Here is a 14064-nt window from a genome sequence, read left to right as displayed (position 1 = left end):
TTGTAGTCCACCTCCTCTTGCAGAGGATGGTGTTTCTGAGGGCCTTCTAACCCCAAGAACAAATATTTAAGGGATTGTAGCAGGTATGTCCTGCTCCACAGTATTAGTCAAAGCATGGGCTGCAGAAGATTTATAAAAGGTTTTTCTCACACAGTAATGCCTGAACAACTAAACCCTTATGGTTTGTGTCAGTACTCTCCCCTCCAGAAAAAAAGTGTCAAGCAAAAAGTTAGATCTTTTCTCTCTGTCCCAGGTTTCCATTGACATTTCATAGTCTCAAAGTTGAACACATTGATTCTCTGTAATCTAGCTACCCCTCCATGATGTATCACTACCCTGACTCCATTTCTTCTTTGTATACTGCTTGCAGAGAATATAATAATTTTAACATAATTAAAAATACTTAACATACTTTTCAGCTGAAGTGCTTCAGACATTCTCAGGATGAAACATGTACAAAAACACAAGATCTGTTTACTCATGATGTTCTGAGAGACATTTAAGTAACACTGTCTTACTTCTTTATTTTTCAAAGAACAATGTGGTAGAAGTATGCCAGATACAGGAAAATAAAAACCAAAAAAGCCCAAGAAAGAAATCACTTAGCCATGAAGGGCAGTGTAACTCTGAACCTTACCTACAATTGTTTCTTTAATATCACATGACAATCTACATTTAGAAAGCATTAAAAAATAAAAGCATACAATGATGTAAGTTTTATTTTTTACAAATCTGCATTTTTGTGGGAAAGCATGAAAATACAATTGGAATTTCACCTTGTTTTTGCAAAAAAATAAACTATTCTGCATGAAGTTAAATGCATAAAATATGAACACTAGGAAATCTTTAGTAAAAATTCAAAGCAGAATTTCTTTCAGTATGGAACATTAACTATTCAGTACAGAAATAGGCACTATCTAAGGCAAAAAAGTATGCACCATTACAACAGAATCATGGAAGACAGGTTTGTTATTTGTCAACATATGTATGGGTTGAAGAAAATTTTTACTCCTGTTCAAAATAAATAAATAAATAAATAAAAGGTCCTATTAGTCATTCACCTATATAGAATGTCATTGGGCATATGTTGCATTATAGTAAATATTCTTAAGCAATTACTTCTTTGATCCAAGACAAAACCTGCATGTTTATTTCCAACAGGACATCCTCTGTTGTTCGTCCTTTAACAGCCATGCCATGGTTTGCATTTTCAATCCAATGGATTTTCTGAGGTGCTTTCATTTTGATTGCAACTTCTTCCAGCAGTTTCTATTTAAAACAATGAAGGGACAAATTAAGTTGTCTCCTGACCCATGAAGAACTCAGTTCCAATATGGATGAAACAATTAATAGCTCTCAACGTAGCATAGGTTCTTCCATAAATGATGTCATTAAATATACTGTAGCATTACTTCAAAAGCATGCAACATGCAATAAGGTATGGTTTGGGGGAAACACAAAGCAAGATTAACGACAGAGGTAGGCAACAATTGTCAAAATGCATATTGGAGAGAAAACAAGAAAGTATTCTGGAAAATTGCTTCCCACCACCACCCCCCAAAAATATACTGACCTCATTACTAATGAATGTTCATATAAGCTATAGTGGTGAAGAAGTAAAAGCATATGTTGCCTAAATTAAAATTCTCAAGATACAGTATTCCTTGCCCTTAGTGCAAACAGGTGAATTCCAAAGGAGGAAAATTCACTTTTTCATTATTCCCAAAGGCAAATCAATACTAAGAAATAAAAAAGAATTAAAAAATGAAAAGTTTTCCACTAACACTAATTGAAAGTGGTAACTCAAAAATGCGACTATCTTGCTTAAAATTCCCTTCATCTCAATATTTGAAATATGCAGGGTTTTTTTCTCTGAGTCAACATTACCACAGACTTGGATAAAACGGTTTCCTCCCCTTCAACGTTAATGCACACAGGAACTCACTTTATCACACATCTCGTCTGCACTGCCAGACACAAAAAGCACAGGGGACTTGATCAAAAACAAATCTTCATCTCGAAGTTTGGACTGAAGCTTTGGTCGGTGCAGTGGATAAGAAAGGCATATCAGACCCTGAACGAAGCTATCATTGTCTTGATCAGCTTGATGTGTCACAGAAGCTGCAGCGCGGGAACCCATTGAACGGCCTAAATCCCATAAGGGAGGGAAATGGAAGTGGGAATTTAGGAGAATAATTAGAGAGGACCTGTAGTACAAGCAAGCAGTCAAAGCCATAGTCAATAATATTTATTTATTTATATATTAGCAGAAAGATACGCAGGTTAAGGCATTTCTTGAATGCAACCTCCACAAATTATAGGCTGAGATCAGCAAAGGGGTCTGTGGGTTAGGCAGAACAACAGTATTATGCCTACCAGCACTTTGACTGAATCTAAATGTTTTAACAGTCACATAATGGATTGTGCCAGGATGCAACTTTCACAGCCATACTTGCTGGACATTTGATTTCGTGATTAAAATTCAGTTATTCATAATGGTCTGTTCAACATGCCTCCTTTTGTCCTGCAAAACGCTTGCCAAAACAATCCTCAAAGTTTGCTAGACCTCCTTGAGTTCTGCAGTGAGTGGACCAAAAGGGTAAAGAGTAAATGCCAACAAAATAGAGACAGAATGGTCATAGTACTAATGGCCTTTTATGCTGATTACTAAAGCCAGTAAACTATACTACAACCTGTCTCACATTTCCATGGATGGAAGGAGTGCAAGTGAATTTTGCTAATTCCTCCTCCTATGGCCCCTTCCTAGTGTCCCCCATCCTGGAGGCAACATTTAGGGAGGCATTTGGGCAGAAGGGAAGAAAGTCATGCTCTGCCTCTGCTGATGGAATTCCTTCTGTCAGTGGTAGCTTTCAGTGGTATCCAAGCCAGTAATTCCAAAGGTTCTCCAGTTCCCCCCTAACTATCTACTGAATGCTGAATAAGAATTCAAGAAGAAATACTGTGGTAAAACTCAATCAGGCTGCACAACATTCACTGTGCCCCTGAGCAAACAGGTGACAGGTGAGTTAGTGGTTTCAATTTCATCTACAACTAAAAGGTTTGGAAGAAACTGGAATGAATTGTTCATTTTGGTATGTGGTCCTGCATCTTAAATGACCATAGGTACGAAGTCTAAAGTGTGTGTATCAATCAGCTCCTTATTTTTCACGTGCACAAAACAGTGCATTATGTGATTTTAAATTTGAAAACAATAAAAAACAATACAAGACTAAATGAATTTCTTACCTGCAAGAAAAACACCTGAAAGTGCATAGTCATTAGATGATCTTAAATATTCCTTTCAAAAAAATGACAAATTATTAATTACTTCAACAATTAAAAGATTAAATTAATAGGACTATCAGTAAATAAGAATACAAGTAAGGTAAGCCATATTATATTTAGCCAGCAGGTAGAGATCTCTTAAAGGATGGGCATTAGTAAGATGCAAAGTTTGCTTTACAAACCTTCAACTCAACCAATGTAACAGGGCATGCAGTGAAATCTGAAACAACTCAGATCAGACCACAGCACAAAAGATCTGACCAGTTTGCCTGGGTCTCTCTCAATTATATGTGAAGTTTAGGGGAATGGTTTTAAGAACAAAAGTGGTGTGCAGGTAAAGAGAGCTGAGTTCATATTTCCCTCTGGGTGGCTTAGGGCAAGAACTCATTTTCAGCCTCAATTCTTATCCTGTTAAATTAAAAAAAGATACCCATCTCACAAGGATTAATCATGAAAGAATACAAAGATCATAAAATGCACTTTAAATATGATTCCTTATTAGTTGCACCTATTCCTTCCCTTCTGTCAAAATTTATATTTTAAGCTCCTTGAGTTACCAGGGCCCCATTTTTTTCTTGTTACTCTCTAAGCTACTATTTAGTTTGATGCTTATATAGAAATAATAGTCATTACAGCTGAAACTTCTGCACGTCTTAAACTGAAAACCAGACTTGGGTCTTTCGTACCAGAACTGTCTTATATGCTTTAGTTCGATAGGTAATGTTAAGGCCTTTGCAGGTAAACCTAAGGCAAAGAACTCCATGAGAGACAAGATAATTTGCCAATGATGTCAGATGAGAAAAATTCATATCGCCAGAAGCTCCATGAGTAAGAATCACAGCATATGGTAGTTTTTTGTCAGGGATGGAAAAAACAGCATCCAGAGATTTGTTTCCGAAAGGTATTTTCACCTTAGCCTAGAAATAAAAATATTGAAATCAATAAATAGATTTCTATCTGTTTCTAAAAGCTAGTATTATCCTAAGCTTTGATACAGGAGACAACTATTGTGAATGAACCAAAATGTCAGCAATGAAATTAAAGCATTCAATAATAGGTCCATTAAAAACTTTTGGTGGAATAAAATGGTTGGAGTAAAATTCTTTACAGAGTCTTGTTTATTTTTGCAGTAATGAAACTGTGCAATTAAGACACATTATCATATCTATTAGTAAAGTGGCTGCTCAGTGCTCACTTCCCATACCAATAAGAAAATCAGCAAACTACACAGGAGATATACAGGGATGCAGGAAAAAATATGACTTAGTAAATTAATCAGAGAAAAGACAAAAACCCAACTATGGCCAGATTATGCTCTTGAAGCACAGAACATTGAGAACAGTTGAGAATGAGTTAAAAGCATAGAGGGAGAAATTAGCTTGCTCAAATTTGTGATAAATTCCTGGAAAGCAATGTTTTTGAAATGGATGGAAAAACATTTCCAGATTCTTTCCCCCTCCATGGATTCTTCAAAGACCACCAGCTTTTTTAATCTATTCAGACGATCTAATTTTCACTGTTCCCTCCAATCACCTACTTTTGCAATTTTTTTCTCCCCAAATTATTAGTGTCTCTTGGCATGCACGAAAAATACTATCTAGTAAGGATTTTTGCATACAACTAATTTTTGTAGTTTTTATCAACATGTTCTAAATAGGATCTTTACACTTATTATCTACATGAGTGATGTTATATAAACATACCTCTGTATAGTCACCCATTTTCCTTTTTATAAACTCGTACTATCTAGAAATTCTCCATTATAACTCACTATAATAAAAGCAGAAATTAGATGTGACTATAATCCAACAACGCAGTTCTGTATGTGCATGTGTGAAAATTTAACAAGATCCTCTTGTATTTCTTCATCATCTGCTATTCAGATGTATCCATGACTATCAAAACCTGAGAGTTATTACAGCCCTTTGTTCAGTTCTGTTTGCAGCAGCAAAAGTTATTTAAAACATAATTAAATAAGATGTGAGTACCATTATCAGAACCCTGAATGTCTTTAATTTTAAAAGGAATCATGGGCAAAAGGAGGGTTCTGTCCTTCTGGCCCTGTATCCTAGCTTTGAGTAGCTGCTCCCCCATTTTTTTAATAATAAAATTGTAGGTTTCAGAATATTTGATCAAGGATCTCCAGCTTAATGCCTATCTGCCCATCAATATATAGATTCTTCCTCTCCTATGCATAACATTTTCCCCTTTGCGATTAAAATGTCCTTCCTGGACTTAACAATATAGTAGATGTACACATACTAAAAACATATTATGTACTAAAACACAAAACATATGCACCTTTCACTACATGTTAATTAGGATAACCATATTCTGAAAAGCAAAAAAGAGGTCATATCTCCCAACTGGCTACTTCAAACAAGTGATCACTGACAAAACTCATTTTAAATATCCCTACTATTTAAGCTGTGAACATGGCTACTAACTAGGGATATTCCTACTCTTCCAACCCAGAAAGAGGACATTTTCGTCAGTTTTTCAAAAAGACGACATGCCCTCTAAAAAGATGACACTGGTAACCCTAGGTTAATAGTTAGGCACACCTTCTAGAACAGGGGTGGCCAAACTGCTGCTCGTCACATGTGGCTCTTTCACACAAACTGTGTGTGGCTCTGAAAGCCCCCACCATACCATAGACTGGCTTGGTGAAAGTATTTCTCTTTAAATCACTTATCCAAGCCAAGCGAGCTGGTGGCTTGAAGAATGCATTTAAAATTAAAGGTGCTTTCTTTCCACCTCTCCATCCCTCCCCATCTATTTGCCTGCCTTCCTGTCTTGAGGCTCTCGAATATCTGACATCTATGTGGTTCTCATGTTAAGCGTTTGGCCACCCCTGTTCAATAAGAAAGGCCTAGCAATAGGAGTGGAACCCTACTTGCTCATTTCCATCAGGCAGGCTTAGTTGCCCCTTTATTCAATAATGAGGCTCCTCATTAAGTCCCCACCCTGTGCCTTGCGCAACAACTACACATCTCTGACTTCCTATGCCTTCATCGCACCTCAGTGGACTTCAGTCCATCAATAAACTTTTTTTAGTGATGCTCAGGCGCCTACAACGTGGTTTTGTTCTTAGCTGTTGCTACTGCAGCAGACCAACACAACTATGCAATGTGTGTACACTCCGGCGGCTCAAACAAACAAACAAAACCCTTTTCGTTCTAACTAAGCAAACAGCGACTAGAACACCTTCCTTCCCGCTTCGCCTCTTGCTCTTTCATTCGCCTCACTCTCGCCAGCTTCCCTTTCCTCGGAGGAAATTCAGCGGCCTACGCCGAGAGCATGTCGGGAATTGTAGTCCACGCTCTCCATGAAAATTCTACATTTGGTTACACCCCAACCCTCTTTTCCACAGCGGCTGCCGCTGTTGCCGATCTGGTGTGTGTTCTGATAGGGGCTTCTCATCTGTGCTCAGGAGGGCGGTGGTTGTCCCTAAAAAGGCCACTGCCTTGGTGTTTGCCGCGCCCGAGGCCACACTCCGCGGGTTTTTTGCTGCGCGTCGCGATTTGGGATTAGTTCCTTTTTCCCGCCACTGAGCTGGTGACTGACTAGTCGAGATTGATTATGAAGACTGGGAGGAGGAGGAAGGCGGTACAAGAGTATTCCCCCGCTTTATTTATATACATAATCTGCATGTGTTTAATATTAGAAGCCACAATAAACACCGTCAATAAATAGGACTGCTAACTTCAGTTTGGGGAACTCCTGCAGATTTTTGCAGGCAGTGCCTGGGAGGGAGCTCAGTCCTCCAAAGGAGGCGATTTCTCCAGGGAAACTGATCACTGTAGTCTGGAGATAACGTTTTAGTTCTGGGCCCTATCTGTAGGTTGACAACTCTGATAAATGTTACTGCTTAGTAAATAAATAAGGAATATGCTTCTGTTTTCTCTGGGATTTGTTTTTCTTGAGCACTTCTGGTTGCCAACTTGGGGGAAGAAGAGAGTGCAAAGTGGTAACAGTGGCCTCATCCTCCTGAGCTGGAGGATGAGGAAATCTGGAATTGAAGCAAGGCATAAATATCAACATGACACATTAAATGATGCAAAAATTACATAGTAGGAATATCCTACTTGCGGCAAACTCTACATAGTAGTGTAATCCAAGATCCTTAAGGGGTTGCAGCAAACTGAAGTGGCATCTCAGAAGTGTTTTGTGAATGGCCTGCTTAACATAAATAGTGCTTTTCCACTCACTGTTATTGGTATACATGATAAATGTGGGTTCATAGATATATCTATCTACATACCATAGAAAATGTGTCTAGAATTTTCTGGAAGTTTTCTTTGTCAACATGTAAAAGGTAATACGCCAGGTGACGAGTCAGCTATTTTGGGGATGTGATTACCCAATGGAATTCTGCTTAGGTCATGGTTTAATGCCTGGTAGGAAATATATGTGTCCAAAGATCTTAATGTCAACTGACTACATAGTAATGGAATTTGTCAAGACTGAGAGTGAAATTCAAAAGTCCTATGGGAAGTTCATCTATGAGATCAACTCTGTTGCTATCAGTCACTTTAAGATGATCTCTGTTCAATTAACTGTGGCTGAAAATCAAAGAAAAAAACCTTGTCAGGAAAAAATATTAGAAAACATAGATTCAGGCTGGATTGGTCTGAAACAGAACAAAGTTTGAGACCAGTGGCACCTTTAAAACCAACAATGTTTTTTTCTGGGTATAACTTTTTGTATACATGCAAAATCCGAAGAACTACCTAAAATTTAACTAGGCACTCTTTGAATGACTAGATATGTAATAATATGCAAGTAAAGGCCTGAGGAGAAAAAGCAGCATCGGCTTTCATAACTTCAATTGATCCTGAGCATGATCCGTTGCTAATCTAATTTGTAATCCACTTTGAGTCTCAATGAGAAAGGGCTATAAATAGAGCTAATGATGATGATGATGGTTATTATATGACGGACATTATTTTATCAGATTCAGTCCATTCTGTAGGATTAGGAATGCTGGCCAAAACTTTATGTTCCTTGTATTTCATCACTCCTGAAATGATTTCAGTAAAGTCTCCAAGAAGCTATTTTGATCACTGATGTGTAGACAGCTTCCATGGTTATATTTAGTTCTGAGTGTTTATAAAATCACTGAAGAGTTTCCAGGCTCTAGTCATAAAATAATGTACATTCTCACCCTTAAAGGATTATAATCCAAATGCTAACATACCATACACAGCAGTGAAAAAAAGAGATGGGCATAGAATACTAATCCATGTTTTTCCTCCCTGACTAAATAAAGATTCAATAGAATAACTTTTGGAATTTTTAGATTCAAAATGATTTGTTTTATATGTCTGAATATGCAAAGAGGAAGTGGTAGTTAAAGGAAGTGATTTGTTCAGGGTTTTGTTGGTTTGTTGCTCCCCATGAATACGATGTATCACAGAAAATATTCGTATCTTCACACCACAGTTTAAGAACAAAAGAGAAGCCATGTTGGATCAGGCCAGTGACCCATCCCGTCTAACACTCTGTGTCACAGAGTGGTCAAAAAATGTTTATACACACACACACACACACACACACACACATATATATACACACACTGTGGCTAATAGCCACTGATGGACCTCGGCTCCATATTTTTATCTAACCCCCTCTTGAAGCTGTCTATGCTTGTAGCTGCCACCACCTCCTGTGGCAGTGAATTCCACATGTTAATCACTCTTTGGGTGAAGAAGTACTTCCTCTTATCCATTTTAACCTGACTGCTCAGCAATTTCATCGATTGCCCACGAGTTCGTGTATTGTGAGAAAGGGAGAAAAGTACTTCTTTCTCTGCTTTCTCCATCCCATGCATTATCTTGTAAACCTCTATCATGTCACCCGCAGTCGACGTTTCTCCAAGCTAAAGAGCCCCAAGCGTTTTAACCTTTCTTCATAGGGAAAGTGTTCCAGCCCTTTAATCATTCTAGTTGCCCTTTTCTGCACTTTTTCCAATGCTATAATATCCTTTTTGAGGTGCAGTGACCAGAATTGCACACAGTATTCCAAATGAGACCGCACCATCGATTTATACAGGGGCATTATGATACTGGCTGATTTGTTTTCAATTCCCTTCCTTATAATTCCCAGCATGGTGTTGGCCTTTTTTATTGCAATCACACACTGTCTTGACATTTTCAGTGAGTTATCTACCACGACCCCAAGATCTCTCTCTTGGTCAGTCTCTGCCAGTTCACACCCCATCAACTTGTATTTGTAGCTGGGATTCTTGGCCCCAATGTGCATTACTTTGCACTTGGCCACACTGAACCTCATCTGCCACGTTGACGCCCACTCAGCCAGCCTCAACAGATCCCTTTGGAGTGCCTCACAATCCTCTCTGGTGCTCACCACCCTGGACAATTTAGTGTCATCTGCAAACTTGGCCACTTCACTGATCACTCCCAACTCCAAATCATTTATGAACAAGTTAAAGTGCATGGGACCCAGTACCAAGCCCTGCGGCACCCCACTGCTTACCGTCCTCCACTGCGAAGACTGCCCATTTATACTCACTCTCTGCTTCCTATTAATTAGCCCGTTTTTGATCCACAAGAGGACCTGTCCTTTTACTCCATGACTCTCAAGCTTTCTAAGGAGCCTTTGATGAGGAACTTTATCAAAAGCTTTCTGGAAGTCAAGGTAAACAACATCTATTGGGTCTCTTTTGTCCACATTTTGTTCACCCTCAAAGAAATGCAACAGGTTAGTGAGGCAAGATCTTCCCTTACAGAACCCATGCTGAGTCTTCCTCAATAACCCGTGTTCATCAATGTGCCTACTCATTCTGTCCTTGATAATGGTTTCTACCAACTTTCCCGGTATTGAAGTCAGACTGACTGGCCTGTAATTTCCCAGATCTCCTCTGGAAGCCTTTTTAAAGATGGGGGTGATATTTTCTACCTTCCAGTCATCAGGAACAGAGGCAGATTTCAATGAAAGATTACATATTTTTGGCAGCAGATCCACAAGTTCAACTTTGAGTTCTTTAACAACTCTTGGATGTATGCCATCCGGACCTGGTGATTTATTAGTTTTTAATTCGTCTATCAGTTGTAGGACCTCCTGTCTTGTCACCTCAATCTGACTCAGTTCTTTCAGTACCCCTTCCAAAATTAGTGGTTCTGGAGCAGGCAAACACTTCTCGTCTTCCGCAGTGAAGACAGAGGCAAAAAATGCATTCAGCTTTTCAGCCATTTCCCTATCCTCCTTCAGTAATCCTTTTACCCCTTGGTGATCCAAGGGCCCCACTGCCTCGCTGGCTGGTTTCCTGCTTCTAATATATTTGAAGAAATTTTTATTGTTGGTCATTTTGTGTGATGATCCCAGGGCCGGTGCTAGGCTTTCTGGTGTCCTAGGGGAATCACCCACTAGCGCCCACCCCCACCCCATCCCCTGTTATTAAAAAATATAGGAAAAATGAAGAGCGCCAAACTTGAAAGTTTTCACATTTTTAATTTACTGATTTTTAATTTATTTTTTAAAAAAATGTGATATGTTATAAACAAATTGTGAGAATAAGTGCTTGCTGGCCACACCAGGAAAGAGGGTGGCGGGATAGGATGAGGTGGGAGACTTACAGTGCAATCCTAAAAGCACTTTCATGGGAGCAAGCCCCATTGAATATACCTTAGTAGAATTCAGAGTAGACCTGCTTAGGATTGCTCTGCAAGTCGCACATTGGGGAGAGGGGGGTGGCTTGGTTTTGTTGAGGGCAGCTTGGTGATGGGAGAAGACAAGTGGTCAGGAGCCAGAGTCATGTGTCTGGGAGGGGACACCCAGTGGTGCACCTTAGGCCAGGTGGTGCCCTATTTATTTCTTTTATTTATTTCTGCTCATTTGTAGTCCGCCCTTTCCCATGGTGGCCTCAAGGCGGATTCCAACATAGTAAACCATTAAAACTAACAATAAGCAATCTAACAGATAAAAAGTAAGCAATCAAACAATTGAAACAGATTAAAAGATTAAAATAAACAGTTGAGCCGCAGCTCAGTTCAAAGCAGCATGGATGGCAGTTCAGTCATAGGAGGTGTGGACATATCACTTAATGCATACTTGTCCAAAAGTATCAGCTGTATCAGCCCGATCTTAGGCAATCAGTGCCGGGAGGCCAATGTAGATGGAATAATAAGAGAAGGACATCCACCCGCCTCAGCCATAGGCCTGGCGGAACAGCTCCACCTTACAGGCCCTCCAGAATGGTAACAAATCCGGTAGGACCCGCACTAACACAGGGGTTTTGCCTATTCCCACGCACCGGCCCTGGATGATCTCTAACATAGTAGATACACTGCTGTGTTTCCTGGAGTATTGAAATGATCTACGGAAGATGAAGTAGTTAAATCACAAATGATAAAATGGGCGATAAATATAAATAAAGAAACATAGATGGAGTCATGGAAACACTTATGGAAGAACTCTATGAAAATATCTACATGTTATAACATTAAAGAAAATTGTTTTAAAATGCTATGTAGGTGGTACATGACACCTAAGAAACTGGCAAAAATGAACAATCAGGTGTTTTCCCCAGCAAATAGTCCCTCCTGGCTTTCCTCCACTTCACTGGAGCAGAATGCACTTCAGAAAATGAACCCTGCAGGGAACACTGTGACAGGCCTTTTCTGCCAACTGAGGTGGCCCATATATTTTGGGAAACCAGGTTAACTTTGAACTGTAAACCTTCCCCTGCCCCAGTTACAAGACATTCTTTGGGTTCGAGGTAAGTTTTGCAGTGAGCTTAGAAGAACACAGAGATCACTACAGCAGGAGTCTCTGACCCCTCTGCTTTGTAGTATTTGACTCGAAAAAATAAATAATTGGAAATTTAGTCCCATTCAGTGTGTATGCGCCAGATGAAGCATTTGTGGGAAACGGACTGTTTACCAGTTCACCAGTGCACTAGTTTTTCACCTTGAGGACAACAACATTGAAAATTACCATCTACTGCATGAAACTGTGCACCCAGTCGCTGTTTACTCCACGCAAGTGAAGACAATGAAGGAATAGAGCGATTGCTCTTTAAACCATCGCAGAGTTCGCTTTTTGGCAGTGGAGCAGCACGATGAAATGACTTTTGCCTTTGAGTCAATATTGTGAATTTGCAACATTTTGTGCGTATGAATTGTTGATGTTATTGTTTTTTCATTGTTTCCTTTGTATAAACCATTTTATTTTTTGCAGTAATTAGCCAAGAGCTTAGTGCTTTCTCTACTTCTGGTTTTAGATGACTTCCTCTTTTGTTGGTCTACTGATAGTAGCTTAGAGAATGCATTTAAAGTTAAAGTTGCTCTCCCTCCATCTGTTTGCTTTCCTTCCTTCCTTCCCTCCCTCCCTACTCTTAAACATCTGGCATTTATTCTATGAAACATTACATTAAGCAAGTTTGCCCACCCCTGAACTAAATGGTACCAGGTCTGCTAATCACCAGAGACAGGCCTAACAATCTGTTCTCTCCCAGAGGTAGTTAAACTACTCTGTCACACTACCAGGCATAGCTACCCTTCAAACTGCCTACTTTCTTGCTGAGGCAAACCCAAACTACAACTGCACTCTCCCTGAGGAATACCTGAACTAAGTGCTCTTGAGCATCCTTCCAACATTTCATCCCTCCTCTTAAAAGTAATTGGCTCCTCGAGCAGCACTTCTAAAGGTTCAGCTGACTGGCTGTTTTTACCTTCAGGGACAGGACAGCCTCCTGCCCCTCACTGGCACCTACATAGGAGGCTGTTTGGCTTGGAATCTCCAGCATTTTGTAGTTGGCTAAGTCCATTCTGGCAGTTGGTGGTACCCACACCCTGATCTTATAAAATCTGTAAGTGTCCATTTATTCAACAAAGCTGAGAACTCCTGCTTTGATGCAGGCATTTCTTATAGGGACTAAATTACTTAAAATATTTAACATTTGAGGAAAGGAAAGGTCCCCTGTACCTGTCGTTTCCGACTCTGGAGTGACGTTGCTTTCACAACGTTTTCATGGCAGACTTTTTACAGGGTGGTTTGCCATTGCCTTCCTCAGTCTTTTACACTTTCCCCCCAGTACTCATTTTACTGACCTTGGAAGGATGGAAGGCTGAGTCAACCTTGGGCCAGCTACCTGAATCCAGCCGGAATCGAACTCAGGTCATGAGCAGAGAGTTCAGATCACAGTACTGCAGTACCACTGCTTTACCACTCTGCGCCATGTTTGAGAAGGGTTTTTTTTTTAAAAAAAAAACATACTCTGACTTTCTGATATCAAATCTCTTTGAAAGGCTTAGGAATGCCAGACTCCATGTGAGATGTCTGAAAAAACTTTGTGCAAACACTATATAACAATGTATATTTTACTCCAATTTGCTCAATAAAGTTATCTAGTCAATGAGTAAACATGTAGTGCTGTAATATTTTCTACAGTCACCCAGTGTTCATATAATAAGTTCAAATCCAAAAGCATATTGTATATATACAGTTCCAGGGCTTTTTTTGAGCAGGAACACACAGAAATGCAGTTCTGGCTGGCTTGCTGTCAGGGGATGTGGCCTAATATGCAAATGAGTTCCTGCTGGGCCTTTTCTACAAAAAACCCTGTACAGTTCCAAGTGCATCCAAGCCACTGGAAGATTGCAAATGCAACAACAAAGGCTGTCTGAACTTGCAGATGAAAGATAAAGTGACATCGTGCATCCTAGATTTACTTACATGTTTCAGTTGTTAGCTTCTTCAGGTTCAGTATATGATGTCACTGGAACCAATGTTCAAAGAATAATTCTAATTGTGGAA

At 39.6% G+C, this 14064-nt stretch overlaps 1 protein-coding gene across 6 annotated transcripts; it reads right to left on the bottom strand.

Annotated features, from left to right (window-relative positions):
- Positions 1-486: 486 nt before the first annotated feature.
- TEX30 (testis expressed 30) lies at positions 487-6904 on the bottom strand. 6 transcript variants are annotated; one of them, XM_060233681.1, is made up of 6 exons: positions 6752-6904; positions 4989-5055; positions 3972-4202; positions 3247-3298; positions 1946-2148; positions 487-1269 (listed from the first exon to the last, which is right to left on the bottom strand). In XM_060233681.1, the coding sequence occupies exons 2-6, from the start codon at positions 5004-5006 to the stop codon at positions 1108-1110; spliced, it is 666 nt and encodes a 221-aa protein (XP_060089664.1). In that variant the 5' UTR covers positions 5007-5055; positions 6752-6904; the 3' UTR covers positions 487-1107. The 6 variants fall into 6 exon arrangements, with proteins under 6 accessions (XP_060089664.1, XP_060089662.1, XP_060089665.1 ...); XM_060233679.1 differs by lacking the exon at positions 6752-6904 and adding an exon at positions 6493-6626; XM_060233682.1 differs by lacking the exon at positions 6752-6904 and adding an exon at positions 6534-6626.
- Between the last annotated feature and the right edge of the window lie 7160 nt (positions 6905-14064).

This window comes from Heteronotia binoei, chromosome 3 (assembly GCF_032191835.1).
Source record: "Heteronotia binoei isolate CCM8104 ecotype False Entrance Well chromosome 3, APGP_CSIRO_Hbin_v1, whole genome shotgun sequence".
NCBI lineage: Eukaryota > Metazoa > Chordata > Lepidosauria > Squamata > Gekkonidae > Heteronotia > Heteronotia binoei.
Note: the sequence above shows the minus strand (reverse complement) of the source record. Positions and strands in the feature narration are given on the sequence as shown.

Coding starts and splice junctions, on each gene's coding strand:
- TEX30 (XM_060233681.1), bottom strand. Junction 3,299..3,971: donor AAGCATATAAGACAGTTCTG/GTACGAAAGACC, acceptor TTTTTTTGAAAG/GAATATTTAAGATCATCTAA. Junction 1,270..1,945: donor CAGACGAGATGTGTGATAAA/GTGAGTTCCTGT, acceptor TGTTTTAAATAG/AAACTGCTGGAAGAAGTTGC.